A 15,110-nucleotide genomic window follows, 5' to 3' on the forward strand; every position below is an offset into this window, starting at 1 on the left:
TTAAAACTGATTTGTCTACCAGATCCCAGAAGATTTTGCAGTCTTGCAAATGACAATAAAGATTTGTTTCTTGCATGTGGCAAGGTTTATTGGAATATTTGGCTGTCAGCATATTAAAGGAATATTTCCACCAAAATAGAAAAAGAATTCTTTAGGCTGTGAAATTTCCTTTTAAAAATATCTGCACCTTAAAAGCACTAACTTCATAGAATTTGAAATCAGAGATTTTCCACAAGTAAAATTAGCTGTCAACCTCTTAGAATTGAAATTGTTTACTGATTTTTACTTAAGGCGGGCTGTCCAAGATGCATCCAGTGGGTATCTAAGGCTTGATATGAAGTAAACCTTTCAATAAGAGTATATAAAAGAAATAATTTTGTAATTATTAGTAGTACTTCAGGACTGAAGTTTCTACTAGCTACTGAGAAACGCTGAAATGGACATGTAGGAACCTCAAAACAAGATTATAGCAGAACTTTCATTAAAAAAAAAGTATATATTATTTATAATGTAGCTATTGCTTTTCTTTTCTGAGGTTTAGAATCCCTCTATCTTCCCCCAGGGTCAAAGAACCTCCACCCTTTCCATCTATATGCCAGTTTTAGACAGATCACAAGCGAGCCAGTATTTTGATACACTGAACATTTATTGTCTTTCACAAGACAAAATGAAGTTTCCCCTGCTGATGAAAAACCATCAAGATGACCATAAAGGGGACAGGGTGCAAAATTCCAGTGTACAGTATACGCAACAAATTACCTCCCTGACTACCCTGGAAGAAAGATGATTGATCAATCTCACTGCAACTAAAAAAACAGGATTATAAAATATTTACAGAAAAGAACAGTACAGAAAATAAAAACTGGACAACCATATGTGTATGAAATGCTGCTAACACTTTTCTGGCTCCTCAAAAACCTGTTCCACTACCCTCACCAGAGCATTCAGGATGTGCAAGGATTCAGGCAGAGCATAGTCACCCCCTGCTCCCACACCCCCCTCCCCAGAGTACCAATATCTCCCTCCAAGGAAGGGGGAGGGCTTGAGGAAAGCAGCATCGCCTTCTTGACTGTAATCTTCCACCAAGTGGATGTGCTAGCTCTGAAAGGAGGTCCCCAGCCACACCTCATCTGCAGCGGTCTCTACTCAGAGCATACTGGCAAGTTGACCTGTGGGTAGGGAACTATTCCCTGTCATGCAAGCCCTTTCACTGCTTGCAGGAGGACCTTTCCTTCTCCTCCCTCCGCAGTGGTCTGATCTGTGTTGAGGGGCAGGAAAGCTAACTAGGACTATGACAGGTCACAGGAGACCTTCCATTTCTTTCATGAAGGCTTCATACACATCATCCTTTGTCTGTACGGAGATAGGGGCAGACGATCCAGCCTTAGGGGCAGCTTTGGTTAATGGGAGAGTAGGCTCATCATCCTGTTTTCTCTGGGAGGCAGCAGAAGCCCCTTTATTCTCCCGGCGCACTCGCAAGGCAGTGGGCACAAAGCGAGTGATCTCTGCCTTGGGGTTAGTGATCTGTGGCTTGGCACTGATAGTGGCCGTAGCTTTCTTCTCAATGGTGGCCGCACTGGTGTCATCCGCCTTGGGGCGCTGAATCAAGCTGGGTGGGGCACTCAGCACCCCTGGATTCGGAATGGGAGCTGGTGGGAAGAGCCCAGGTGGTGCAGGTCCTAATGGAGGCACCAGAGGTGGCCGTAACATGCCTGGGCGAGGAGGAGGGATACCTGTAAGGAATAAAGAAAGCATGAGCTGACTCCACACCTGGAGTCTTAAAAAATCTTTGGTCAAAAAAGTGCACAGGCTCAGAAAGCCAAGAAGGAAAAACAAAATTAAAAAACCCAACATGATACAGTAGCACTGGCTTTATAAAAAAGTTTTCCACCCTGCACCGAATGCTGGGTTGCAAATGCTGCTGCTCCTCAGACTTTGAAAGCTACAGGAGCCTGTGTGTTGCTCTGTTTCAAATTTTAAAACTAAAACCTGAAAATGAAGTTCCTTGATGATCCATCCCACTGGAACTTCAGAGTCATCAGAAATGTCTGACAAGGCAGATAAAATAAATATCCCCAACTCCAACTCATTAAGTGGGACACCATTAAAGCACCCGGGGATTATTCAGAAACAGTCCAGCAGAAGCTTAAACTTTGACATTCCCTCTTTGAGGACAGATTTCTTGCCACCAAACTACACATAGCAGTATGGAATTACTTGTTGTTATTACATAGAAAAAGATACGGCATAATGCGGCCACACAGACAGGAAAAAAGGCAAACTGGTAACCACTTATACTTCCTGGCTTGGTCACCCCAGCAAAAACTGGGGAAATAAAGCAAAGAGAGACTTGGTGCTGAAGCAAACAGAACACTTTACCTGGTGGGGCAGGAGGGGGCAGACGAGGAGGGGGGCCACGTGGAGGAGGACCTGGCGGCAAACCTGGTGGTGGGCCTGGGGGAGGGCCAGGTGGTCGCCCAGGTGGAGGGCCCGGTGGGAGAAGTCGAGGTAAAGGCCCACGCAATCCTGGTAAGCCAGGAGGTCTCAGAAATGGAGGAGCTCCTGAAAACATGCATACAAAAGAGAAACTGAGTTGGGGGGGGGGAACAAACCAAAACCCAAAAGATACGCCACGACTATCCCATCAGCTAATACTAAACATCTTCAACAGTAACTTGAAAGCTATTCTAACACTAGGCAGCAGGCAGATTAATTAGATCTTCTAAGAATCTTTAGAAAAGGCAGCAGTTTTAAAGTTTCTTACTCAGTCAACTCTAAGTATCTTCTCCCTCTTGGTAAAAGAGTTCCTCTCCATGTAATGAAGCAATAACTGAGAACAGCTACTGAGCTGAGGTTGCCTGAATTTAAAACAGCTAAAATTGAAAGGACTTTTCACTTTGGCATTTTATTGCCCTTCTGGCCTGAAAAAAAAAATTGTAGTTTTGCTCTACTGAAAGCAACTGTTTCGAGGTTTGAGGTTCTATTTCTGATACCTCCTGGGGAACAAGGAAGACACTGAAAAAAGAATTTTGCCTGCCTGACCACCCACTCTCCCCCCAAAATTATGTTGTTAATATGCCCATGTAGAATAAAATACATTAAAATCAGACTATATGGTGCTCCTCACTATAGTTCCACTATTGATCTTTGCAAGTATAAGAACAAGCAACAGATTCATACACTTTTTTTAATTACAAAACAACACGTTACTGTTATCCAGTTCAGCTATACAGCAACCCCATCAACTTACAGAAGATAAACCAGTCTTTCTCCAGATCAAAGTAAATTAAGTGTTTGCCCTCCAAAAAAAGACCCATACGCTACAAAAACACTGGTACTGATTAGCCTCATTGCTAACAGTCTCTAGGCAGTCCAATACTGATATCAATTCAAATGTAGTACTTATTTCATCTTCCCTAAGAAGACTGAAATATATCCAGGTTGTAGAATAGCACAAGCCTTCACACTGTAGCTTTTATTTAAAAAAAAAAAACCACACCAAAACCTATAACTAGGTAGCTCCCAAACCTCTTTAACTTGCCTCACTTGGGGTGGGGTATGGGGGAAACAACACAAGAAAAAAAAATACAAACAAAACACTGGAGAGGCCTGTGGCACTGGCCTTGTTCTTCATACTCCAACAGTGGCTCCCACTGCTGCCTGTCAGTGTTAGCGCTCACAGATGAGCCAATGCCCATCAGACTGACTACAGCTGCAGAAGCCTGATGCCTCAGAAGCACGGTACAGCAACAACAGCCTGACCACAAAAGAGATCACACAGGTCTCAGTAATTGCCACACCAGGCTCCTGTACCTCATCTGCAACACATTCTGCAGCTTCATAACTCCCGAACTGATACACTGTCTGTAGTACTGAGAGCATGAATCCCTCAAATCCTAGTAAATCAAGTATTCACCTGGAGGAGGGCCAGGAGGAAGGCCGGTGGGTGGTCCTGGGGGCCTCAGTGGAGGGGCTGGAGGTGGTCCTAGCGGAGGTGGCCCGGGCATAGGAGGTGCCTGTATCTGAGCTGGAGGAACAGGCTGTGGAGGCGGTTGCTGCTGTTGTGTCTGGGAGGTTGCAGTAGATGACCCAGTCTCTGCAAGAGCTTCTTCACTGAGTTGCTGCTGCTGTTGTTGCTGTGATGTCTCTTCAGTCTCCGAGTCCTCTTCCTCCTCCTCCTCTTCTTCTGAATATTCCTCCACTTCTCTCCCTTCTTCTGGAATTTCCTGACCTGGAAATGGAGACATAATAAAAGCAGTTCACAGGTAATACCTTTGTGAAAATAACAGAGAAACTTAAGCACACAAAATAAAATTAAAAAGAAAATAGATAAACTTCACTTCAAAAGGAAAGAAAACTGATGACATTTCATTATTAAACAGGAAAAAAAAATTAAAAAAACCCACAGATCTAGACAGCTCTGCCACCAAGAGCTGTGCATCCCTGTGGGAGCTGAAACTTCTACTACCAACCCCAAACTGCAGCTATTTGATCTATGACTTGTGGAAGTTTGCTGGGGGGGCGGAGGCAGTGCACAATGAGGGGAAAAGGAACATGGAATAACTTCCTATGATCATTTGAACAGTTAAGAAAAGAAAAAAGGATGGGAGGGAGAAACTTTTTAAATGGAAATAGAACAGATTTTACTCAGACCTCAGAACAAACAATCCCCATGTCCAAGAAACTCTAGCATCTCTAAGAGACACTGGGGTGCCTTTCTAAAACAAACATTCTTCACTCTATGGGGTCAACTTATTTCTACAAAAGGGTATTTTTAGGGAGCATTAATCCTTACGGGTTACAGGCTGAGAGCATAGGCAATCTCACCTTTACTTTTTCACCAAGAAGTTCATACTTCATTTGAGAATTGTTTAAAAGTTAACCAAGATAAGATTTAGAAGAAAAAAATCCCAGTACATCAAAAGAACCCTGTAAGTTGCTACTATAATTTCAACTCTGCTATGCAAAAGACACACATAGACTAAAAATAATTCAAACAAAAACACCTACCCATAGTTTATACTCTTAGCACACCTTATGACAGTGAATTATTTACTCTATCAAATAAAAACTGTGCCAACAAAATAAGATTACCAGAGAAACCTTAACATGAAGACTAACAGCATATTTGCACTTAATACATCCACCTCACTCACCTGCCATTCGTAACATCATGGCCTGGAGTGGAGTCAGTTCTTTCATGTTCTTTTTCTTTTTCCGTGATTTCCCAGGCATGTCTGCAAACCGTACGCTATGACCTGGGAAAGCAAAGCATGGGTAAGGGTGGTGGGAGGTGGGAAGAAGATCATAAAACAAAGATACATTTAAGTCTTCTACCTAGTACATATAACGTATCATTCTAACATAATGATGCTCCTTACATAAGGATTAACATTGGTGTTACTGATAATCTGAAGTTTTGTCATCCTAGTATTTTTTTATCAATTGTTCTCCCCCAAGCAATCAAGAAAAAAAAATATTATTCAAAAGCATTATCAGTATACAATTTAGTTGTCTCAGAAGTATTGTTCAAGTCACTGAGAAGTGAGTATATTTTACAGTAAGGCTTAATTTTAATAGGGTACCCTGCCAATTCAATGCTTCAGGTGAAAACCAGCTTGCAACCTTACTAAGTTAACTCAACTGTTAAGAAAACAGGTCCATCTGAAAAGATGCTTCACTTCTAGGTAGTTTCCTTTTGATCTGTTTACTAATAAAAATTCTTCAGCTGGAATTTAGGTGAGTTAGAACACAGTTGGCTAAACAAATTACTTTTCCCCCCTTCAGTCAGGAAAACAGGCACAAACTCTGTTAAGCAGTGGTTTGGTTTTTTGTGTTTTGGGTTTTTTGGGGGTTTTGTTTTTGTTTTTTTTTTTTAAATAATGCCTCAATCTGTAACTTCCCGTCTTACCTGATTTCTTTTCTTCACCACCTTCCCTCTCCTTGTCATTATCACGATGCAGGAAGTCCTCGCCTTCACTGTCTGCATCTGACCTATCACTGTCACTATCATCACTACTCTCATCGTGCTTGTCTTGATCCATATCCTCAGGGTAACCTTCATCCTCACTGGTACTGGACATATCATCATCATGCCCTCGCTGTCCTGCAGGAAGCAAAGTATTAGGAAATGCATAAACTCCAAATATACAAAATATTCTGCCTTTCACCCCAGTGCGTCTATAGTTAGACAAGTCCCCCTAGCAACAGGGTGGACATATTGTCAACCCTCTATTGTTTAGCAAATATTCTTAAAGAATATTTTTGAGAGTTTATTTATAAGATTTCATATTAACCAGCTGGTTAATTTGCACAGCAAACAAGCAAAGGCAACTCCTACCTGCAACTCATTAGTTCATTTCTATTCAGCAGTTGCCCACCATTGAAAGACTTTGATGCTTTCTCGTATGCAGTAAAGCTGATGCACCCATTCAAGAGTTTCTAGGGATGATGCAGTAACTGTGTGAAAAGCAGGACCTAGGTTCCCCTAGAAAATGCATACTTAGGGTCGTCGGGGCATTTTGTTGTTGTTGGTTTGGGTTGGGATTTTTTGGGGGTTTGTTTCTTAAAAAAACGACGACTTCTCTCAGAATGGATGGGGCTTTTTAAGGGATAATATGTACACCATTTCAGCACTGTTAAGACTACATGGGAAAATATCCATCTATGAAGCCTAATTAAAAAAAAAATCTGGAAGTTGTATTAGAAGTTTCAACATTTAAAATTATAGCTGATAACAAAATTGCAGATATTATGAAATATACCACAATCACCTCAGAGGTGCAATCACTTAAGAAGAGCCCTTCAAGTATAATAACACCCATATTGCCCAGAGAATACCTTGTCTAGGGCAACTATGTTCACAGCAAAACAGAGGGGTCAAGGAAAACGCAAGACAGTAATGGGAAAGTCCTTACCTGCTTCAGAACTGTAAGAAATCTCCTCTTCTCGCCTTCGAGGAGTCATCTCCAAGGTGAAACCCACTTTACGGCCATACATCTGTAGGACTTGAGGTGGAGGTGGCCCTGGAGGAGGTCCAGGGGGCTTCCTGCCTGGAGGTAAACGTGGAACACCAAGGCCAGGAGGAGGAAGTACAGAAATGGACCGAACAGGTGGTCTGAAAATAAGAAAGGAAATGAAAAGTATAGGAACACAAACAAATGAAAGCAAACATGCACTTAATAGAATCCTTTAGCCTTCTCTCATCATTGCTTATGCAGCTTCTAAAAAGCAACATGAACATTTATAATGTACAGATTTGTCCCAAGGAGTTCACAACCTCACACAGAGACACGATTGCTGAACATCAGACAAAAGCAAGCTTCTCAGAAGGCAACTGAAGGGAATACTTAAAAAAAAAAATAAAATCAAGGATTGAATCCCATCACAGAAGCAGAATGAAGTAACCACAAAGCTGGTGAAAACAGAAGGCTATTCAGAAAGAAACAGAAATAACTAGTACTAGAACAAGAAACCTGATAAACAAGTAAACTAGGAGCTTAAACTGAATATACTAGCAAGACAAAAGAACACAGACATATGACAATTTAAGGGGCCCTTATGTTCAAAGTGGCAGGGCTTTAAGTTTTACTGATATGCAGAAAGACAAATGCTAGAAGACATAGTGTATTACTCAAAGCAATTTAAACAAAAACTTGCAATAGCAGGGGCAGATCAGAGGGCTTCGCTTAAAAGAAAGTACAACTCGCACAGAATTCCTGGTTTCTGCTAGTCAATACTACCCCTTCTTCTAACCCTAGCTCCTTCCCAGTGGTAAGAGTGATCTTTTTTCACCTCCCCCCCAACTCTCTTTTTCTGCTTACCCATAGGCTGATGTCTTCTTGAGGATAGAAGGTGGTTGGGCCCCTGGGAGGGGAATGTCCTGTATGAGGATGTTGGAGGGAGCATGTGGCATGTCTGGTAAGGGAATACTTTCCACTTCAACGTGCTGAGCATTCTTGGGGGGGGAGAAAAAAAAAGAGATAATGGGTCACTCCCACAGAAACTACTGCACAGCCTCATGACCTTTCAGAGTACAGAAATCACGGGACCTGCCATCACTTGCCAAAGGTGTCAGTTCTTAGGGCACATTATCTTGCAGCAGTCCACGAAAGATATTCAGGAAAAAGTCGGTACTGAAAGCTTTCAACGCAAAACAAAGCACACGCAGTGCACCCATGAAAGGCTTTAGTCAAAACCTCAGTCAAAATCCAGTCAGGTTCCTGTCTCCCTTTAGACCTTCGGTCCCCATAGGAAAGATGCTACAGATAAGTATGCTTGTATTTTTCGAGTATCCAGAAAGCACAAATCACAGGCCGCTGCATATTCCAAAGAAAGAAAAAAAAGATTTATTTTTCTTACAGTGTAAGAATCTTACAGATTCTTGCACTTGGGCAACATTATGTTCTCCAATATGGTAGGGAAGTATGTCAAAGAAAGCCCTTTAAAGGAATGCCAGAAGATTCTCATTATTTCCAGCAACAGATATAGCAGAAATTCACAACAATATCAACTGCACACTCACAGGCTCACTCTCTCTTTGATACAGAAAACAAATCCTGATACTGTCGTTTTGCAACTTAAATTTCTCTTTCCCCTGTAATTTCTGGTTGAATTAAACCAATATATCAGCCATAAATACAGACTCGACAACCCCCATGCCGCCCTCACTGTAAAGCTGTAACCAGCAGTACTATGCCAATTAGTATAAGTATTTAATATGGGCCACATAACACATACACTAGTTTCTTATGAAGTTCCCTTCCTTCATAACTGTCACACCTAACAAACGGACAAATAGTATACACTACTGCAAGCCTGAAATGTAATAAGCATTACCTTGACAGCATCAAAATACTGGCTGAGTTGTGATCTCTTCTGCTCATACTCCACTTCCAGTTTGCGCAGTTCTTTATAGATGTCAGGATTCTCCTTCTCATAGAGCCGCAAGATGCGCTCAAAAGTCTCACGGAGTTTTTTGCGCTTATCCTTTAGCACTTTTTCATTAAGTTGTGGCTGCTGTACTGGGTTAAACTCTGATCCAAGACAGCAAAAAACAACCCCAAAATTGATAAAAGTTACTCTACTCCACTACTGTGATGAAGGAAACAACTTCAAAGCAAAGAGCTTCCAGTCCCTGATTTCAGGAAATCTTCAGCCTTATGACAATCCCTCCTTCAACTCTAAGTTACTGTCACACACACTACTTATTATTTTTATCAGCCATTATCTTGAAAAAAAGTCATCTTTGATGGCACCACATCACCTCAAATCATAATCAATCCCCAATTATTTATACAATCTCCCCTTCTAACAGGAAAGGGAAAAGGTTACTCTATTTTAGTCTCTTGGTCATCCCTTAAAATTATGTAATGCATCTACATAAATCACTGCCTAAGTCCAACACCTGGTACCTCTTACTCACCCATCTCATCCAATTTTTCCATGTCCCGGATAATCTGCTTCGGATCTTTCATCTTCAGCACAGCTGCTCGTACCATCATTCGTTGCTTTTTGTTCTAAGAAAATCAGAGATCAAGCAGATCAGAGAAGTGTCACCAGAGAAAGAGTTAGAACACTTGTACCAAATACTCCCCTCTCAATATTCCCAGTCTGCAGAAGAAAAGGCACCTCAAAACACCCTACAAATATTAACATGTCACTAATCAGCAGCAAAGGGAATTAAAACTACTGAGAATTTTAATTTCACCACCTTGCTATTTACAAATGCTCCTATAATTCATTCATTCCAATTAAGACACATACAATCAACAAGATAACCAACTGACAAAAGGTATACAGTAAAACACACTAAAAAGCACAGCTTTTTAAATTCCCAAGTACTTACAATAATGTTTTGAAAAGCTGTATTCATCACAAATTAAAGAACAGTAGATGATGAGATATGGTTACTCAAAACAAGATTTCTGTCTATGTTTTCTGAAAACTACTTGTTTGGACAGCATTTTCTAAAATGAACCTTAGGATACCAACCAACCAATCTATAGTCTATTTAACAGCCATGGCCCTTTACAATCATAAACATGAAACATAGTACAGAGAATGTCAAGTAAACATTTCTGATCTCTTCATTTACCTTCTTTAGCTCCCTTTTCCGAGCTTCCTTCCCTAGAGAGGAGGGGGAAAGAGGAAATAACAACTTGAAAGAGACAACCAAATCCATGAAAAACCTTTCCTTCATCAAGATTAGTGTTGTTTCTCAATAGTTCACTCATTTTACAGAGACTGTAATTTTTAAACTCATCCTCCCACTGAGAGAGAAATAGAGGGTGAAACAGCTTTCTATTTCATGTGTGATATACAGAAAGGAAAGGAGATAAAGCAATCTCCATGCCTCCAGAAGCAGGGGTGCTTCTATACAGAAAACAACAATAGGCAGCAGAAGTCATAGTGATGTGTGCAGTCACGAAAGGATTGCTGCCCAGGAGCTGAAATAGAGCCAACAACAGACGATGCATTTTAAAAATACGTAGGCTTTCAGCACACATCTGAAATAAAGCATATTCACCATGGCAGTCTGAATTTTCTTTATCTGCCTAGCACTGATAACATCTAGCAAGTTAGCAAAAGGAAGAACACTGTTAGACTACTCCTCCTTCATCTAACCAGACCACTTGCAAAACTTGACCTGTTCCTCAGATTCTAGCCTTAGACAGATTAACAATATCCCAAGCAGCAGCCTGCAATTTAGCCAACAGATAAGTACAAAGACATTTGAACAGATAACTACACTAAAAACTAAGAGGTAAATACTGCAGAGAAGCAACAGCATGCAAGCAGGCAGCCTTCTCAGGGAGTTTTTACACAGCCAAAACTAAGATATTTTTTTTTCAAGTTAGGGAAACTCAGTTCTGATTCACAAGTGAGGATTCAATCTTCAGAGCAAGCTTTTTAACCTGCTTCCCTAGGACACCCCACCCTCCCCCCATTCCCTTCTACTTAGCTCTTATCAGTACTTACGGGCCTGATCCGTGGGATTCATAAACTTCCCACTCTTGGTGGATGATGTAGATCTCCGCCCCATTTTGACTTTTTTCCTTCCGCCTCAACAAAAACTAAAAAGAGGGAGAGACCTGGAAAAGACAACACGGTTTCAGGTCCTACACGTCCGTAGCTTGACTATGCTTATTTCTCCTCTCCATAACAGCAGATTGCTCCCTCAAAACCTCAAATACTTGTGAGGTCCTCAAATGCTACTACTATCTCAGACATTCCCATCAAAATCACCCTACTTTAACTAAGTGCTACTATTTAATTAAGTACCTACTTACTACTACTTTACGAAGTACCTACTTTAAGCTAATCAACTAGATCATTATTCACTCCAAGACTCAAAGAAGCTTCTTGCTTACACTAGAGTGCACAGGGGAGGGAAAACCACACATTTTGTTTTTCTAGGAGCATATCAGAGTCCTTCTAGCTTTTCATTTACTCTCAGAAAAGCTTTCCAATTTTTACCTTTCCATCCCTCTCTATTTCAATTGTTTCCCAAACTTCCTCCTTTTCTCAGACTTTTAAGCTGTCCCTGATTTCTCTCCCCAGCACCCACTTTATCCACCAGCAAGTGTTCTGCACATACATATGCGTCATTTCCGCCTTCCCAGAGACTGCTGCTATACCACTGCCCTTATGCTCTCTACCTCCATCACTATTATTTCAAGCTGTGTTATGATGACCAGAGGAGAAAAAGTTATTCTGGAAATAATTATTTCCTATCTTTAGGCATTTCTTCAATTTATAGATAACTACATAAATCTCCAAACTACAGCCAGAGATGCTGCCTCTCTCACAGCTCTAATCTCCCCCTACCTCAACAAACACCTACTTCCCTGCCAAAATATCGACCGGGGGGGGAACCACCCAAATCCAAAAACCACAACACGCAACAGATTCCACCCCAAAATCTAAAACACTCTCTGAAATCTGGGATTTGACGGGATGCAGCTTTCTAGTCACCATACTGCATCCAAAGAGGTCACGACCAAAGTGAAAGTATTCACAAGTTCAGTCCAAAGTCCTCTGCTGCCTCACTGCAGTCACCATGTACATCCTCCTTCTCTAATTACAGAAGATACCACTTTCAAACCACTAAATGAAGTACCTCCCCTAAAAACAAGCTTAAGCACTGTGCCTCATTTAGTGCTTCAAGGCCTTGCTAGGCTAGGGGTTCCTAGCAAGCTCCAAGAACCGACCTCATTCAATGCACTGACTAGCAAAAATCTACAGTGTCTTGCTCATGTCTCATACTACCATGTTATGGTCACGGCTCGCCTGCTGAGCACCCCATGATTTCTGATCAACGATGGCATACTTCCTACTTATATGATTACACTGATTTTTTTGCAAGACACTATTATTTCTTTAGGTGGGAAGCTCACCGAACAGAGGCAGGAGTTACATTCGCACCTCGCGTTTCCCAGATTTCTAACATTTAAAGCGAAAGAGAGTAAACTTCTGAAACACCGATCCGAAATCCTTTTAGGACACGAACCAAAGAGCTTCAACGCAACAAGTTAACAGCCAACGGGGGAAAATCCGCAAGCGATATTTATGATTTTTTTTGGCCACTGCCGAACGAGGCAGAAAGTCTCCCATGAGGCACACGAAAGTCTCCCCTCCTCCCCCGAGGGAGGGAGGAAGAGAAGGCGGCAGCGCAAACCGCCGCCTTCTCCTCGCTTCCCTTCCCCTTCTCCTCCCAGCCCCGTCCCGCTCCTCTCACCCTCGGCCCGGCCCGGCCCGGCCCGGCCGGGGAGGCCCGGCCCCTCCCGCCGCAGCGGCCTCTACAGCCCCCTCGCCTCTCGCCGCCGCCAACACCGCGGCCCCACCGCCATCTTGAACCGGGACCCAGTGGCGCGCCGCCGTAAAGCGCGCACTGCCGCGCGGAACCGCGCTCCGGAAGTAAGGCCCTTAAGGCGCCAGATCCAACTCTATGGTTCCGCTGCTCTTTTCTCTCCCGCGCGGAGGCTCCTCGATGGTGAGGCGGGGGGGTGGGGTGAGCCGGGGGTGGGGTCGGGAGGCGGGGAGGGGGCGTGGCTCGATGCTCCACGGCGCCCGGGGCCCCAGGGGCTTGTGAGTAGCCTGTGTTGGTGGGGGATAAAGGCAAAGTGCTGGGGCAGCAGGGGCTCCTGATCGGCGCAGATGTGACATGCATTTCTTGTTACGTGTATTTCTGCCTCGTTGCCCAAAGTGCATCTCCCAGCAAAAGTCCCCAGACACATGAAGAACCAGGATAAAGATAACATGAAACATCTCCTTGGATACTAGTTGCATCACTGCGAATAAGTAGGGGGCAAGCAACAAAGTATGGGTGCAGGCTTAAAGAATTAACATGCTGGGGAAAAGGTGTAGGAAGGATGTTTTTTTCTATGCGCAGATGTATGTGGGAGCAGAGATGGCCTGGTGCGTAAGCAGGGTTTGTACATCCTCTGGTCTGCGTGGATGTGCCACACAACAGGACGTTGTTACAGTTTTTTTCAAATACTAGAGACTTAGTTGGCAAACTTGGAACTTCATGAAGGATCGTTGCAGGATGGGTAAAAGCAAGACTATAAGGTGCGCATCACATTAACACCAACATTAATTGCAAACTGCAAAAAATATAAGTTAGCAGATGGCCAGCCCAGGAGCATGCTCAGAGGCAGGGCTTCAGGAGCTCTAAGCACCTCGGGAGTCTTGCTCACCATGTAGACAGCAGAGTCATCCCCACCTTGTGCCTCTGGCCTGTTCTTTTATACTGTTCTTGTTACCAGAAAGGATTTGCCAAAGGCCAGATTTTGGTTGCAATCATCCAGTGTCTCTACACCAGTCTGAAAACAGCTTAGACATGTTTTGGCTGGTTTACAGTTTCTTTTCTTCTTCAGGGCTGTTCTTATATAAAACACGCATATTATACAGTTTTAATTCTTAATCCGTTATCCAGAGCAACAGACTGAGCAGAGGGAGAATGCTTGAGGGAGTGTGATGGAAACGCTGTGGCCACGCACATTCCTGTCATGTACCGAGTCACTGGAGAGGGGGCCAGCTGAGACTTTGGAGATTGACCACTTCTCACAGGGCTTGGGGTCTTCCGTCAGGACAATGCTGGGCTCAGTGGGGACAGTGGTATTGCCACAGCCCTAGCTGCTTTCTCTCAGCAGATCTGCTGACTTTGAGCTGACTCAGAGAACAACAGTTCTCTCACATTTTTCATTTGATACCCTGTCATGCCAAGAGGCAGCTCCAGGGAGTCCAGAGGAGAAGCATGAGCAGACTGGTTAACCCCTGACTGGTTATGACATCTTTGGAGGACCAAGTGTAAGACAGGTCAGAGGGCTAGAGAATGCAGGAAATTATTTCCTATTTTTCAGGACAGAGTTTCAGTTACCAAGCAGAAACAGAAGCTAAGCTGTTTCTGCTCCACTGGGTGCCCTGCCCTGCATCTAGGCAGTTAAATGCATGCTGCACTCAGTTCAAGTATATAACTGTCAGTAATGCAAATAAACCCCATTTATTTTCTTATTGGTCAAGCTGGGAGAAAGAGTTTGGGAAGGTCCCAAGCTGATCAGCAGGTTTTTTACCTCCAGACCACCTTGTTACAACTGGATGTTGCCATACTCCTTTATGAGGTCATGGGTTGCCCTCCTACCTGGCTGGGGATGCTGGCCTGGCCTCTGTGAGCTCACAGCCTCCTACCTCATAAGCAGAGACACAGGGTGCCGCCCGCCAACCTCCAACATCCTCAACATCTTCCAACATCTCACGGGCATGAGGACACCTTCCACACCTGCTGTTGCGGGCAAGCCAGCTTTCCTTTAAGCCCACCAGGAACAAGGATCTATCAAGAGGTGAATAGAAATCTTATATCTCTATTTCTTCATTGTGTACCCCACATCCCCTGACACTGCTTAGAATTTGCTTTCAAGAACATGTGGGCAAGCTGCCTGAAAGGTACAACAGATTTGTTTTTCTTTGACTCCACTATTCTCACACAGCAGTGATTGGCACTCTTACAAAGATATGTACTAAGGTAGTGGGGTTTCTTCCTAAATGAGAATGTACATTTGCACATAGAAAATTAGCAGGCGCCAGAAACTCCTGCCTCTTGAACACTC

General features: G+C 43.1%; 2 protein-coding genes across 2 annotated transcripts in view; both read right to left on the bottom strand.

Annotated features, from left to right (window-relative positions):
- The window catches only part of LOC142050762 (histone H4), a 223,180-nt gene that overhangs the window by 46,892 nt on the left and 161,178 nt on the right, over positions 1 to 15,110 (bottom strand). The gene's annotated exons all lie outside the window — the stretch shown is intronic.
- On the bottom strand, positions 628 to 12,874 carry WBP11 (WW domain binding protein 11). The gene is made up of 12 exons (XM_075079473.1): positions 12,740 to 12,874; positions 10,981 to 11,093; positions 10,097 to 10,128; positions 9,425 to 9,518; positions 8,839 to 9,035; positions 7,824 to 7,957; positions 6,918 to 7,117; positions 5,912 to 6,106; positions 5,157 to 5,258; positions 3,917 to 4,231; positions 2,380 to 2,562; positions 628 to 1,733 (listed from the first exon to the last, which is right to left on the bottom strand). Exons 2-12 carry the CDS (start codon positions 11,042 to 11,044, stop codon positions 1,300 to 1,302), a joined length of 1,950 nt encoding a protein of 649 aa, XP_074935574.1. The 5' UTR covers positions 11,045 to 11,093; positions 12,740 to 12,874; the 3' UTR covers positions 628 to 1,299.

This window comes from Phalacrocorax aristotelis, chromosome 1 (genome assembly GCF_949628215.1).
Source record: "Phalacrocorax aristotelis chromosome 1, bGulAri2.1, whole genome shotgun sequence".
Classification (NCBI taxonomy): Eukaryota; Metazoa; Chordata; class Aves; order Suliformes; family Phalacrocoracidae; genus Phalacrocorax; species Phalacrocorax aristotelis.

What these genes read in the sequence shown, in the direction of transcription:
- WBP11 (XM_075079473.1), bottom strand. Translation starts at nt 11,044, where the DNA reads ATGGGGCGGAGATCTACATCATCCACCAAGAGTGGGAAGTTTATGAAT. An exon ending in TTCTTACAGTTCTGAAGCAG is followed by an intron (nt 6,107 to 6,917) that starts GTAAGGACTTTC and finishes TGCTTCCTGCAG; the next exon opens with GACAGCGAGGGCATGATGAT. An exon ending in TGGTGAAGAAAAGAAATCAG is followed by an intron (nt 5,259 to 5,911) that starts GTAAGACGGGAA and finishes TTGCTTTCCCAG; the next exon opens with GTCATAGCGTACGGTTTGCA.